The following is a 15,103-nucleotide window of genomic DNA, read 5'->3' as shown; positions in this document are numbered from 1 at the left end:
TCTACATATCTGTAATTCACTTATTTATATTAATGTCTGTCTCCCCTTTTAGACTGTAAACTCACTGTGGACAGGGAATGTGTCTGTTTATTGTTATATTGTACTCTCCCAAGTGCTTAGTACAGTGCTCTGCACACAGTAAACACTCGATAAATACAATTGAATGAACTGAATGAATCCTCCTACTCCACCTCGAGGAAAAAAATGCAATAAATTACCCTGCAAATACCTTCCTTACTAATAACTAAACTTTCTTTGAACATGGAAATGTAAAGCAAGGAAATCTTACTTGTCCATCGAAATCCTGATGGCCTCTCATCTGTAAAATGGAGATTAAGACTATGAGCCCTATATGGGACAGAGACTGTGTCCACCCTGACTACCTTGTGTCTACCACAGTGCTTAGAACAGTGCTTGGCACATAAAAGACACTTAAACACCAATATTATTATTATTACATCAGGCTCACAATCTAAATAGGGGGGAGAACAGATGGTAAAGTGATTCTCCTAAAATCACATTCTAAGGGATTAAAATCTAATTGTTCACACTCCCAGCCCTGAGTCATATCTAGCACTTAAAACAGTGCTCAACATGAGGTATATATTTAATATAATAATAATAGTAGTAATAATAATCTAGCTTCTACTGCCTCTGCTCCGCAGGAGTAGCTGTTCACTACTCCAAGGTCTTTGAGTGACAGGCCTGGATCAACCTCCAGGAGGAACCAACCACCTATTTGGAAAAACTGAAACACTGAGGGATGGAGTCACTTTTCCAGGGTACCGAGCAGGGGTTTTGAACCCTGGTGACCTGGAAAAACTCCAATGGTAGCCCATCCACTTCCGTAGCAAACAAAAACTTCTCACCATTGGCTTTAAAGCACTCTGTCACCTTGCCCCCTCCTACCTCACCTTGCTTCTCCCCTACAACCCAGCCCACACACTTTGTTCCTCTAATGCTAACCTTCTCACTGTGCCTCGATCTCACCTGTCTCCCCGCTGACCCCTAGCCCGCGTCATGCCTCTGGCCTGGAGCGCCCTTCCTCCTTTAATCGGACAGGCCAAGCATTATTAAAGGCACATCTCCTCCAAGAGGCCTTCCCAGACTAAGCCCCACTTTTCCTTATCTCCCACTCCCTTCTGTGTTGCTCTGATTTGCTCTCTTTGCTCATCCCCCCTCCCAGCCCCAAAGTGCTTACGTACATATCTGTGATTTTATTTATCCCTTTGCTCGTCCCTGCTCCCAGCCCCAAAGTACTTAGGTACATAGCTGTAACTTTATTCATTTGTATTGATGCCTGTCTCCCGCTCTTTAGATTGTGAGCTTGTCACTATTTATTGTTGTATTGTACTTTCTCAAGCTCTGAATGCAGTGCTCTGCACATGGTAAGTGCTCAATAAATGTGACTGACAGAATTGAATTAATGAATGAATGACAGCAAGGTTCTGAAAGGGTGTGGAACCCTAGAGCAACCCTTCCCTGACAAGGAGAAATCCATGGGTCACCTGGATGGGGCTGGGGTGGGTCAGAAGGAAGCCACATGAGGGAGCTGCCTCGCCCTGTTCTGATTGCCCTTGGGAATAGGGCAGTTAACAGCTGTCTAGGAAGAGGGATGTGGGGAGGGGCACATGGAAGTTTGTACTAGGTCACTGTTTGTCTCTGAGTTTTGCCTTCCTTCCTCCTCTGCCAGCCACTGAGGCCCTCCTAGGGCCTCCTTAACACTCCCCACCCCAGGACGCAGGAATGAGGGCTCCTCATGGGAGCTGGTGACTGGGTCCTGGGGCTGGAGGGGAAAGGGAGCAATAATAATAACAACAAAAAATGGATGTTTACCAATCCATTTAGTTGATTCTCATGACATTCCTAATAGACTCAGTAAGGAGCTTTTATTCCCATTTTACAAACTTGCCTATTCTGGTACAGTGACCAGGCTGGGGTTATCCCCTCCCGGCCGTCCCTGGGGCCTTGTCCTTTGGGAGAACTCGCTGACGGATGGCCCAGGTGGCGGGGACCCCGTGCGGAGAAGGGGGGCCACTTTCTGCTCCTCCAACCCTAAGCCCCCACCCCACCACCACAGACAAAAGGCCGAAGCGGGCGAGGCCTCTGTGGGGGCCCTGGTCCAGCCTGCCTTGGCGGTTTCAGTCCCTGCGGTGCTTCTGGGAACGGAGAACACATCGCGGCTCCGGAGACGTCCAGCCCCGAACCGGAGGTGCCTCCAGAACCGCCTCTGTCCTGTAGGAGGCGGGCACACAGAGAGGGGCAACACCGCTGTTTCCAGGATGAGGGGAAAGCCAGGGCCCTCTCTCTCACCAGGACTGGGCCAGGCCATCCGGGACCACAGTGTACAGTACACACTGTGCACTGGATTCATTCTAGACAGCGGGTGAGGCCGGGATCAGGGAGTGGGACAGTGGCGAGTGAACGATACGGAGCCAGAGCCGGCCACACACCCGCTGCCAAAGGAGACATGGGAGTTCCAAGAAGAGAGGGGAAAATGGTCTTCCTCTCCAGCCTGGGACCCCCAGCGAGAGCCCACACTTGGCTGGAGTAGTCCCCCAGCCCAGCCTGGCACGCTCTGAACCCAGTGCCCAGCTCAGTTCTAACCCAGTCCACCTTATCCATCCCGGCCTTAACCTGCCCAGTCCTTACCCTGCTCAGACCTAACTCAGCCAGGACCTAACACAGCTCAACTCCACATCCAACCCAACTCCCCGCTAACCCTGCCTGGCCCTAGCCCATCTCTCCCTTAACCATCCCACTCCTAACTTATCCTACCCCAAGCCCCGCCTGCCCTAACCCAGTCTGGCCATAGCCATTCCCAGCCTTAACCCTTCCTTGTCCTAACCCTGCGCAGCCCTGACCTTGCTCCTCCCTAACCCAGCCTGTCCTTAACCCATTCCGGCCCAACTCAGCCCAATCCTGACCTGGCCCAGCCCTAATCCACCCCAGCCCAGCCCATCCCAGCTCTCCCGTGGCCCAGGCCAGGCGGGAGACTTGGGGCAACAGACAACCAGTGCCTGCTCGCCAACCTACCTGCAGAGCAGAAGGGGCAGGGGAAGGGGCAGGCGAGGAGAAGCAGCAGTGCACTGGCCAAGCACAGGGCCCCGTCCATGGTCTCCGTCCGTCAGCGACTCTTTATCCAGTGTCCAAGGGCAGCGGTCCCGGGACAGACAGCCGGACCGGGCGGCGCTGGTGGCGGGCTTGGCCGCTTCTCTGATCCAGCCTTCCCTCCAGGGGAGCAAGAAGAGGAAGAGGCAGGAACAGGAGGAGGACGAGGAGGAGGAGGAAGGAGAGGGGGAGGAGGAGGAGGAGGAGAAGGAGAAGGAGGAGGAGGGAGAGAGTCTTATGGTTTTGGGGGCGGCGGTCCGGGTCCCGGCTGCTGGCCAGGGGTGTTTGTGCGGCGGCGGGAGCTGTCCGGAGTGAGCTGTTCCAGCCCAGCCCAGCCCAGCCTGGCCCAGTCCGGCCCAGCCCCAGTGACCCACCGAGGCAGGAAATGAGTCTTTTTAGAGGAGGGCCCACAGGCGGCCTTCTGCCAAATCGGGAAAGGAAATACCGTTTGCAGAGGCTTGACTGCTGGGGGGAGGTCAGGGCCCAATGGTTGGGGCGGGGGACGTGGAGGGGAGAGTGGGGAGGCAGACCAAGCTCCATCACATAAACACACACACACACACGCACACACACACACAGTTACTGGCCGCTCCTCCCTTCCAAGAGTGCTCTGCCTGGCCTGCTCACCCTAAACTGGGATGAGGGAGGCCTGCATATATGTCCGGCCAGTCCCCAGCCCCTGGGTCCTAGCTGGGCCTTCTCTTCCCCAGGGTCTAACAATCCCCTGGGCCCTATGAGGAAAGCCAAGGAGCTGGGGATCCTTGGAGAGAAACGGGCAGATGCCCACTAGGGAGATTCATCCCAGGTTTTTGCCAGGCAGATCTTCCCACCCACATTTTCTTGGAGTCCCATTTTCCACATGACCTCGGAGAGCTAGACCCAGACTGGGGCATTGTTTGGACCAGGGGTCCCGCTCCTCCAACTCCCGGAGTTTTCTGCAGGGTCTCTCTGTGCTTTTGGTGACTGGCCAACCTCTGCCTCTGCACTCTGCAGCAGGATCCTGCTGCTCTTGCTCCTTGTCCTCCCACCTCCAAGGCTCGCTGGGCCCTGAGGGAGGCAGGGGGCTGCGGGTCCAGAAGCTCCGGTGCCAGCGCCGGGGGAGAGGCCGGCCGGGGGTAGGTGTCAGGGGCAGGGGCTGTGAGCAGAGAAGGGACAGACAGGAAAGTCAACATGGCGCCTCCGTGCAAAAGCCAGCGCCGGCTGAGACCTCGCATAAAGATAGCAGTGGCCTGGACTGGCCAAGCAGAGGGGAGCCGAGGACGCTCCGAACCAAGGGCCCAGAACCCGTGAATGCACCCGCCTCATAATAGCCTCCAATCAAAGGAAATACCCGGAACCCGGCTCTGCTGGAATCTGCCAGGAAAAAGATCCCGGGGGGTCTGGGCCTGGCCCATCTCAGACAATGGAACCGGGATGCCGGCCCAGCAGCTTCCAGGAGGGAAGGAATGCTGGAGGGAGGGCCGGAGGGAGGGCCGGAGGGAGACAGAGTTCTGCCTCCGAGCTCCGAGGGCAGTGCTGGACAAAGAGCAAGACACAGGGAAGGTGGGCCAGGCCAGTCACAGACACGCAATCTCGTAGCAGTGAGTGGGAAACGCAAGCAACCAAAGCTGGAAAACATGCAAAGCTAAAGGTCAAAGACTCACAAATGGAGCTACCAGTGCCGGGGGATTTCCTGGAGGGATTGGAGCCCCTAGAAACGGGCGAGTTTAATTTAGGAAGGCTTCCAGGAGGAGGTGGCTTTTTAGTAGATTTGCAGGAAGGAAGATGCCTGGCTTGGGAAAGAGGTGTGGGGAGAGCAGAAGGGTGAGTCCTCCACCACTTCCTAACTCCAGGACCTTCCACGCAGGTGAGCGGTTGTCCGCATTTATGCCACCAGGGCTTCCAACCATCAGCCCCTGCTTCAGCTCCAGAAAGGCTCGGACAGCGGCAGCATGAGGGCTTCTCAACTTTTAGAAAGTGGAGGCGGCTCTGACTTCTGAGACTCTTGGTCTGAGCACTGAGGAGTCTCAAATCAAGAGAAGCAGCATGGCCAAGTGGACAGAGCATGGGCCTTGGAGTTAAAAGGATCTGGGTTCTAGTGTTGGCTCCGCGACTTTTTCTGCTGTGTGTGACTTTAGGCAAGTCACTTCACTTCTTTTTGCCTCTGTTCCCTCATCTGTAAAATGGGAATTAGACTGTGAGCCCCTTGTGGGATAGGGGCTGTGTCCAACTTGATTTGTTCATATCCACCCCAGTGCTTAGTGTAGTGCCTGGCACATAGTAAGCACTTAATAAATACCATAGTTACTATTATTGCTACTAAAATAATAAATCCTGCTGCTCCTCTCACATTTACAACCATCCTTGTCTCTTATATTTATGTTTCGTATTTCCTTATGTCTCTGTAATCAACTCCCTCCATTCTTAGAATGTGAAGCCCTGTAGAGGCCAGGAGCTCTGTCTATCTCTTAATCAAGTATTCTTTCCCAGTGCTTAGTACCACTCTTTGCTCACAGTAGATCCATCCATCCATCAATCAATGGCATTTATTGAGCCCTCACTGTGTGCAGAGAACTGTACTAAGGGCTTGGGAGAGTACAATATAACAGAGTTGGTAGACACATTCTCTTCCCACAAGGAGCTTCCACTATAGAGAGGATGATGGACATTAATATAACTGAACTTGAACAAGAATGACCAGTCAGCTTCACTGCCCTTTTACTGGTTTAATACACCATACAGCTTATTAATCAAGTAGCTGGGCTTTCACAGTGCATGTTTAGTAATTATAACTTCTATACCTCCTACTACCTCCTTTTATTGGCATTTGTGAAGCATTTACTATGTGTCAGACACTGTATAAGCGCTGGGGTATATTCGAGCTACTCACATTGGACACAGTCCTTGTCCCTCAGGGAGCTCCTAGTCTCAATCCCCATTTTACAGTTGAAGTAACTGAGACACAGAGAAGTGAAGTGACCTGCCCAACTTCACACAGCAGACAAGTGGCAGAACTGGGAATAGTCCTTCTCCCATTCTGGCATTCCTGGAGTGGGGAATACCCTTCAGAGAGGGAGAGTAAGCTCATTATGGGCAGGGAACTTGTCTGTTAATTCTGTTGTACTCTCCCAAGTGCTTAGTACAGTGCTCTGCACATAGTAGATGCTCAATAAATACCACGGATTGATTGACTGAGTGATGAATGGAGAAGAATGAGCTGGTTTTCTTGGTAGAGAATCCAAGATGGGGCAGATGGGATCAGCAGGAGGAGCCAACCCCAAATGGGAAGTTTAAATTTAACACAACTGGCAACTAGGAATGATATGGTCAGGGTATCACCTAAGGATCTGAGGCTTGCAGCCCCTCACTTGTTTGCGTCTCGGTGTTTGAGAGCATTGTAGTGGACACACATCAAAAAGGACTGAGACGCTGATAGTTAAAATGGCTCTCGGGAGCAGCAAGCTCCGGGGTAGGAAAGGAGTTGGTGACAGAGAATAAAATGATTGAATTTCAGGGGGCTTTTATATGTGTATGAAACAGTATTCTAAGCAATGGGGTAGATACAAGGCATTCAGGTTGGACACAGTCCCATCCCACATGGGGTTCACAGTCTTAATCCCCATTTTCCAGATGAGGGAACTGAGGCCCAGAGAAGTTAAGTGAGTTGCCCAAGGTCACAGATCAGGCAAGTGGCGGAGGCAGGATGCGAACCCAGGTCCTTCCAACTCCCAGGCCCACGCTCTATCCACCGTACTTCCTGCTGCCTCCTCCTTCCTCTTTGTCCTTGTATTGTTTCCACCCCAGCACTTAGCATGGTGCTTGGAATAGAGGGAGGGCCTCTGCAGTCTATTGCATTGCACTCTCCCAAGAGCTTAGTGCAGTGTTCTGCACACAGTATGTGCTCAATAAATATGATCGATTAAGTCAGTAGACACGTTCCCTGCCCACAGTGAACATACAGTCTTGAGGACGAGCTTACATTCTAGAGTAATAACAATAATAATGATAAATCCAAATGTGTTTTATTGCACTTTCCCAAGTGCTTAGTACAGTCCTCTGCACACAAAAGGGCTCAGTAAACACCATTGATGATGAAATTACTTTGCACAGAGTGTTCAATAAGTGTCATTAATTGATTGACTGAGGTGGTTCCTGAAACCATGGAAGCAGATGAACTGTCTAAAGGAAGTGAGTATAGAGGGAAAAGAGTCTTTACCTTAAGGGATGAGAGTCATGGCATAGCTGGGAGAAGGAGAGAATAATGATAATAATACTTATTTTTAAGTAATTAGTTAAGTGCTTACTCTACACCAAACACTGTGCTAAGTCCTAAAGTCCTAAGTCCTAAGTGCTAAATCCACAAAATAATTGTGGTATCTGTTAAGTGTGCCAGGCACTGTACTAGATGTTGGGGTAGATACACGAAAATCAGATTGGACACAGCCCCACACGAACCTAGGGAAGTCACCTCACTTCTCTGTGCCTCAGTTACCTCATCTGTAAAATGGGGATTAAGATTGTAAGCCCCATGTGGGACATGAACTGTGTCCAACCTGATTACCGAGTATCTACCCCAGCGCTTACTACGGCGCCTGACACATAGTAAGCCCTTAACAAATATCACTGAAAAAAACAAAAACAAATCAGAATTGCTAGACAACAGAGTTCTTAGACATGTTTCCTGTCCACAAGAAGCTTATGGTCTACAGGAGGAGTTTACAGTCTATAATCCTATAATTACTTCCCCTCTCAGTGCCCAGGGAAGATTGTTACAGACAGGAAGCGTGTCTGCTAATTCTGTTGTATCGTACTCTCCTAAGCACTAGTCCAGTGCTCTGCATATAGTAAGTGCTCAATAAATACCTCTGATTGATTGATCTCTCTGCCATTACCTGGAGGGCCTTGTATCTTCCTCACTCACTTGTTGCGCTCTGATCTCTGCCAGCTCCTCCAGAGGGAGATCCACCAGCCAGATGGAAACCTGGCATAACTTCAAACCAGGCCAGCAGTTCCCAAAGGTGTCCCATACCCCATTGTGTTTAGGCGCCCAACAGGGTCTCCTCCCCTCCTCTCCAGGGCTAAACCTCCCCCACTATCGTCCTCCCCCAGCATCCTCACCGGCATCCTTCTCCCCTGCTCTTCAGTTCTCCCATTTCTCTTCCATCTGCCCCAGTCCTAATCATCCATCTGTCAATAAGTTGTTTTATGCAGCTTCTACCGAGTGCAGAGCACTATACTAAAGACTTGGAAGATTGCAAAAGTGGTAGCAATTATTCACTCCACTCCATTTATCAATCTTTCATTCATTCATTCATCCATCCATCCTTTCTCTCTCTCTTTCTTTCTGTCTGTCGTCTTTTCTTTCTTCCCTCCCTTCCTCCTTCCTTTCTTTCTGTCCCTTCCTTCCTTCCTTCCTTCCTTCCTTCCTTCCTTCCTTCCTTCCTTCCTTCCTTCCTTCCTTCCTTCCTTCCTTCCTTCCTTCCTTCCTTCCTTCCTTCCTTCCTTCCTTCCTTCCTTCCTTCCTTCCTTCCTCCCTCCCTCCCTCTCTCCCTCCCTCTCTTTCTTTCTCTCTTTCTTTCTTTCTTTCTTTCTCTCTTTCTTTCTCTCTCTCTCTCTCTCTCTTTCTCTCTTTCTCTCTTTCTTTCTTTCTTTCTTTCTTTCTTTCTTTCTTTCTTTCTTTCTTTCTTTCTTTCTTTCTTTCTTTCTTTCTTTCTTTCTTTCTTTCTTTCCTTCTTTCTCATTTGTTTGCCTGGAGCACCTACTGTTTGCAATACCCTGTACCAGGCACTTGGAAGACTATAGTAAAAGTAACAGACATAATTCCTATCTGAGGAATTTATAATTTAATGGTGGGAGGCAGGCAGGCCCAAATTTTGTATCTACAGAGAAAGAGGAGGAAAGGTATGCATGCAATGGTCAGATGAGAAGTAGGGTGCCCGATGAGAAGCAGTGTGGCCTGGTGGGTAGAAAACGGACTTAGGAGTCAGAAGGAACCGACTTCTAATCCTGGTTCTGCCACTTGTCTGCTCTGTGACCTTGGGCAAGTCACTTCACTTCTCTGTGCCTCAGTTACTTCATCTGTAAAATGAGGATTAAGACTGTGAGCTCCATGTAGGACAGGAGCAGTGGACAACCTGATTAGCTTCTGTCTACCCCAGCCCTTAGTATCATGCCTGTCACATAGTAAGTGCTTCACAAATACCGTGACACAAAACAAAACAAAAAACCCCACCGAAAAGAAGCAAAGTAAAAAATATCAGCAAGTGGAATAAATGAACCAATATGCATTGGTGGTCCAAGGGAGAGTCTGCCAAAAAAGGTGGGGATTAATAATGGAATGCCTCCTGGAGGAGGTGGCATTTAAGGAGGCGTTAAAAGTGGGGAGGGGTGTGATTTGATGGATTTGAGGTGGGAGGGAGTTTCAGGACAGAAGAAGGTGTGAGCAGTGGTTCAGATCTGGGAGAGTAAAGAGGGAGGAAGATTGAGGTTCACTTAGGAGGAACAATGAGGGAGAGCTGAGGTGTAAGTGGGTGATGGAGTAGAAAAGGAAGAAGGGGAGAACGGAAGGACAGCCTGGAATCCAATGAACGGGAGTTTCTGTTTGAGGCTGAAATAGGAAGCCAATGGAGGCATAGGGAGAGCAAAATGATGTGTTCTGAATGGCGATTCAGGAAGATGATCTGCACAGCTGAGTATAGTGTGGACCGAAGAGGAGAGAGAGCCTGGATTCATGGAGGCCAGTGTTGAGGCTGAGGAAGTAATCCAGCGGGGGGATGATGAGAGACTGAACCAGGGTGGAACCTGGAAGGGTGGAGAGGAAGGGGCACAGTGATTTAATATTTTAGAAGAAGAACAGGCAGGTTGTAGAGTCCTTGCTGAATGAGGAGTCAAAGATAACACCAACGCTGTGAGCTTCTGAGACATGTAAGATATTGGGGTTGTCCACCATGTTGGGAAATTAAGGAAGAAGAGTGGGTTTAGGGGAGAATATGAGACAACTAACTGCTTCCACGGTGGTCCTAGTACTTAACATAATCCACCTTGACTACCGCATCAGCCTTTTGGTTTACCTCCCTGCTCTAGCGTCTCCCTTCTCCAGTCTAATCTTCCCTCTGCTGCACAGATCATTTTTCTAGGAAAAGGTTCCGTGCCTGTCTCTCCACTCCTCAAAACTCAAAAACCTCCAGCCATTGCCCATCCACCTCCACATCCAGCAGAAACTCCTCATCCTCTCGACTGAAAGTTTCTTGTGGGCAGAGAATGTGTCTGTTATAATGATGTGTTGTAGTCTCCCAGTAGCTTAATACAGTCCTCTGCATACAGTGAGGGCTCAATAAATGTGATTGATTGACCATAGAGAAGCAGTGAGGCCTAATGGAAAGAACACAGGTCTGGGAATCAGAGGACCTGGTTCTAATCCCAGCTGCACCACTTGCCTGCTGTATGACCTTGGGCAAGCCACTTAATTTACCTTAGTGCAGTGCCTGGCACATAGTAAGAGCTTAACAAATATAATTATTATTATTAACAGCATTAAGACACTCAGTCAGCTCTTCCCCATCCTATCTACCCTCACTTATATCCCCCTGCAAACTAGTCCATATACTTTGTTCCTCTAACATCAACATATTTATTGTGTGCCTCAATCTCATTTCTCACTATCGACCCTTGCTCACACTGTCACTCCTACCTGGAATTCCCTGTCCCTTTGTATCTAACAGACTACTGCTCTCCCTGTCATCAAAACCCTACTAAAATCATATCTTCTCCAGGAAGCCTTCCCTGACTAATCTCTCATTTCCCACCCTAATCTCCCACCTTTCTGCATCATCTATCCTCTTAAGTTCATAACCCTTAATCAGTTTGATACTCACCCCTCTCCAACCCAACTCCTAGAGCATTTACAAACACATCCTTATATTCTGTTACTTATCCAATCTGTAATTTATTTTACTGTTGTCTCTCCCCCACTAGATTGTAAGTTCCTTGTGGGAAGAGATCATGGCAATCAACTCTATTGCATTCTCCCGTGGGCCTAGTACCAGTCAGGCAGTCAATCGGATTTATTGAGCACTTACTGTCTACAGAGTACTGTACTAAGCACTTGTGAGGGTACACTATAACAACATATCAGACAGATTCCCAGCCCACGAAGAGCTTAACAGTGCTCTGGATACAGTTCGATAAATACCACTGATTGTTTTTTTAATGGCATTTGTTAAGTGCTTACTATGTGCCAGACACTCTACTAAGCACTGGGGTAGATACAAGATATTGGCCCATATGGGCCTCACAATATTAATGCTTAGTTTACAGATGAGGTAACTGAAGCTCAGATAAGTTAAGTGGCTTGCCCGAGGTCACACAGAAGGCAAGTGGTGGAGCTGGGATTCTGACTCTCAGCCCCAAGTTCTTTCCACAGGACCACTTTGCTTTCTTATTATATCATATCTTATCGTATCTTATCATGTCCCAACTTGACTACTCTAACAGCCTCCTTGCTAATCTCCCTGTCCCCCATCTCACACCTCTCCAATCCTTACTTCACTCTGCTGCCTGGATCATTTCTCTGAAAAAAACTTCAGTCCATGTCTCCCCACTCCTTAATAATAATAATAATAATAATAATGTTGGTATTTGTTAAGTGCTTACTATGTACAGAGCCATGTTCTAAGCACTGGGGTAGATACAGGGTAATCAAAAATCTCCAGTGTTGCCCATCCACCTCTAAAGCAACATGGCTTAGTGGAAGGAGCCTGGGCTTGGGAGTCAGAGGTTGTGGGTTCTAAACCCACCTCTGCCACTTGTCAGCTGTGTGACTTTGGGCAAGTCACTTCCCTCCTCTGTAAAAGGGGGATGAAAACTGTGAGCCCCACATGAAACAACCTGATTACCTTGAATCTACCCCGGTGCTTAGGGCAGGGCTTGGCACTTAGTAAGTGCTTAACATACACCATTATTCAAGAGTTTAGTACATTGCTCTGCACACAGTAAGCGCTCAGTAAATACGATTGAATGAACATCAAAGAGAAATTCCTTGCCTTTGGCTTTAAGGTACTTACCACATCCATCTGTTACTGCAACTCAACTCACGTTGCTCCTCTGACACCAATCTACTCACTGTACTTAGATCTCATCTGTCTCCCCTCTGGACTCCTTTCCCAAGTCCTCCCTCTGACCTAGAACTCCCTCCTCTCTCAAAACTGACAGACCACCACTCTCCCCATGTTCAAAGCACCGCTAAAGTAATATCTCCAAAATATCTTCTATCACTAGCCCTCATTTTCCCTCCCTTCCTTCCCCTCTCTGTCACCTATGTATTTGGCTGTGTGCCTTCTTAATCACTTTGATACTCGACCCTTGACACTTTTGTACACACAAGGAACAGAGCGCCTAGTGGATAAGCACAAGTCTAGGAGCCAGAGGACCTGGGTTCTAATAAGGACTCTGTCAGTTATGTGACCTAGGGCGAGTCATAACTTCTCTGTCCCTCAGCTACATCAATTTGTAAAGTGGTGATTCGATGCCTGTTCTTCCTCCTACTTGGACTATGAGCCCCATGTGAAAGAGGCACTGTGACCAACCTGATTAACCTTTTTTTTATCCCAGCGCTTAGGACAGTCCTTGACATATAGTGAATGCTTAACAAATGTAATAATCCTTATACTCTGCTATTTCCCCTAGCTGTAATTTATTTTAATGTTTGTCTCCTCCAAAGACTGTAAGCTCCTTGTGGGCAGAGAAGTAGTCTACCAATTCTATTGCATTGTACTTTTCCAAGCTCTTAGCTTGGGGCTCAGCAAACTGTAAGAACTCAATAAATGCCTCTGATTGATTGATTAATCAAGTGAAGTCTGCAATCTGAAAGCCAGATTGTAGTAGGTCCAGAAGAGAGTTGGTAGAGAAAAAGAGAAGGGAGAAAGGGTTTATCTAAACTTTAAGGTCGTTATGGATGGTGAATGTCACTGCTTATTGTTATATTGTACTTTCCCAAGAGCTTAGTACAGTGCTCTGCACACAGTAAGCTTTCAGTAAGTACAGTGGAATGAATAACCTGTCCTATTAGTTTGGCTGGGAACAGGCAGAGGGAGATAGGGAGAGAGCTGGAGGATGGGGTGGGATGTTGAGAAGGCTTTTCAAGCTATGGGGGAGGCTTGAGCAAGTTTGAAGGGGAGGAGTCAGTGGAGCATGAGAGGTTGGAGATGCCAGTTAGGGTGGGGAAGGGAAGAAGGGGGAGCAAGTATTTGACATGGTGAGAAGGGTTAGGTTTCTTGGGGAGCAGGTTTTGAGAACCAACATGAAATGTCTTTTGCTTTCCTGGGTATGTACCTCTTAGACAAAGCAACCCTTGGGTGACTTTCTAGGACTTTCATTGCTGCCTGAAGTCTCTTGGATAGAAAAATTTTCTTGGAGCATCACCAGTACATTCCAATGCGGACTCTGGTTACATCCTTCAGCAAAGAGGGAAGCAGCATGGCCTGGTGGATAGAGTTAGCCAACTGTATTTATTGAGAGCTTGCTGTGTGCAGAACTAAGCACTTGGAAGAGTACAATGTAACAATAAACAGACACATTCCCTGCCCATAATGAGCTTACAGTCTAGAGGATGGGCCTGGGAGCACGGCCATGGGAGTCAGAAGGACCTGGGTTCCAATCTTGACTCTGATGCATGTCTGTTGTGTGACCTTAGGCAAGTTATTTAACTGTTCTGGGACTCAGTTACCTCATCTGTAAAATGGGAGTTTTGACTGTGACCCCCATAAGGAACAGGAGTGGAGCTGAAGTCGAGGGGGTGAGCTGGGATGGCTCAGGAATTGTGGTCAGGCAGTTAGGGTGAGTGAGATTAGCTTGCTGGGGAAGACTGAAGCTTGACTGCTATCTGATTTGGAAGGTGATGGGGAGGAGGCCCTGGATGGGCATGAAAAGCTGCCCCATATCCCAGATTTCCTCCCCACTTACCAGTTATGTGAGTAGGAATGGATGTGGTTTAATCAATCAATCAATCAATGGTATTTACTACATGCAGAGCACTTTAATTAGTGCCTGAGAGAGAATACTACAACAGAATTAGCAGACACATTCCCTGTGTAAGGCTCAGAGAGGTCTAAGACAAGACAATAAGACCCAGAGAAGCAACATAGATTAGTGGAAAGAGCACAGGCCTGGGTGTCAGAAGGACCTGGGTTCTTATCCCGGTTCTGACACTTATCTGCTCTGTAACTTTGGGCAAGTCACTTCACTTCTCTGTGCCTCAGTCCCTTTGTCTGTAAAATGGGGATTAAAACTGTGAGCCCCACGTGGGACATAAACTGTGTCCAATCTGATTATCTTGTTTCTACCCTGGTGCTTAGAACAGTACCTGACACAGAGTAAGTGCTTAACAAATACCATTTAAAAAAAAAGAGAGAGAGATAGACAAAGTAAGTTATCCAAGGACACAAAACAAGTCAGAACCAGAGCTAGAACACAGGACCCTGGGCTTCTTGGCCAACTGAGCCTTCCACAAGGCCCTTGCTAGCTCCCACGCTGGCTGGCTCTATCAGAAGGCTGGCCTGGGAGAGATTCATTAACCTTTTCTCCTTCCCACCCCAACCCCGCCGACTTGGTGAGGGGCCGATTTCCGAAATCGGCCGTTGTTTGCTGCTGCTGGAGGGACAGATGGAAAAGAGCTTATAACAGCCTTGACTGTCCATCAGGCTAACGAGTTAACCTGGTCCTTTCCGCTCCCCTCGCTGACCTGGGCGGTCTGGAGGGGAGATGGATGGGGGAAGAGGGAGGCAGCTCCTCTCCGGCCTAATCGTCCGGTGCTAGGTAGGAGCTGTGCAGAGGCTTCTGCAGGAGGAGGCCCTCCCTCTTGCTGGATGCTGGCCGCTGGCCACGGGGAGAAGGCAGGAGAGGCCCCGGGGGACTGGCCAGGCCAGACTCTCGTCTCCAGCCCCGGCCCGCGGCCAGAGGCGTCGGAAGGCGCCTCAACCCTCCGCGGGGTCCCCCGGGTCAGTCGGCTTCCTGCCCC

At 49.0% G+C, this 15,103-nt stretch overlaps 1 protein-coding gene across 1 annotated transcript in view; it reads right to left on the bottom strand.

Annotated features, from left to right (window-relative positions):
* ENG (endoglin) overlaps nucleotides 1–3,465 on the bottom strand; it is a 46,163-nt gene extending 42,698 nt beyond the window's left edge. The window contains exon 1 of the mRNA XM_029062083.2: nucleotides 3,037–3,465. Coding sequence (XP_028917916.1) covers nucleotides 3,037–3,115 — 79 coding nt within the window. The 5' untranslated portion in view covers nucleotides 3,116–3,465. The remainder of the gene's footprint in view (nucleotides 1–3,036) is intronic.
* Between the last annotated feature and the right edge of the window lie 11,638 nt (nucleotides 3,466–15,103).

This window comes from Ornithorhynchus anatinus, chromosome 4 (assembly GCF_004115215.2).
Source record: "Ornithorhynchus anatinus isolate Pmale09 chromosome 4, mOrnAna1.pri.v4, whole genome shotgun sequence".
NCBI lineage: Eukaryota > Metazoa > Chordata > Mammalia > Monotremata > Ornithorhynchidae > Ornithorhynchus > Ornithorhynchus anatinus.
The sequence above is the reverse complement of the archived record's forward strand: the minus strand, read 5'-3'. Positions and strand labels throughout refer to the sequence as shown.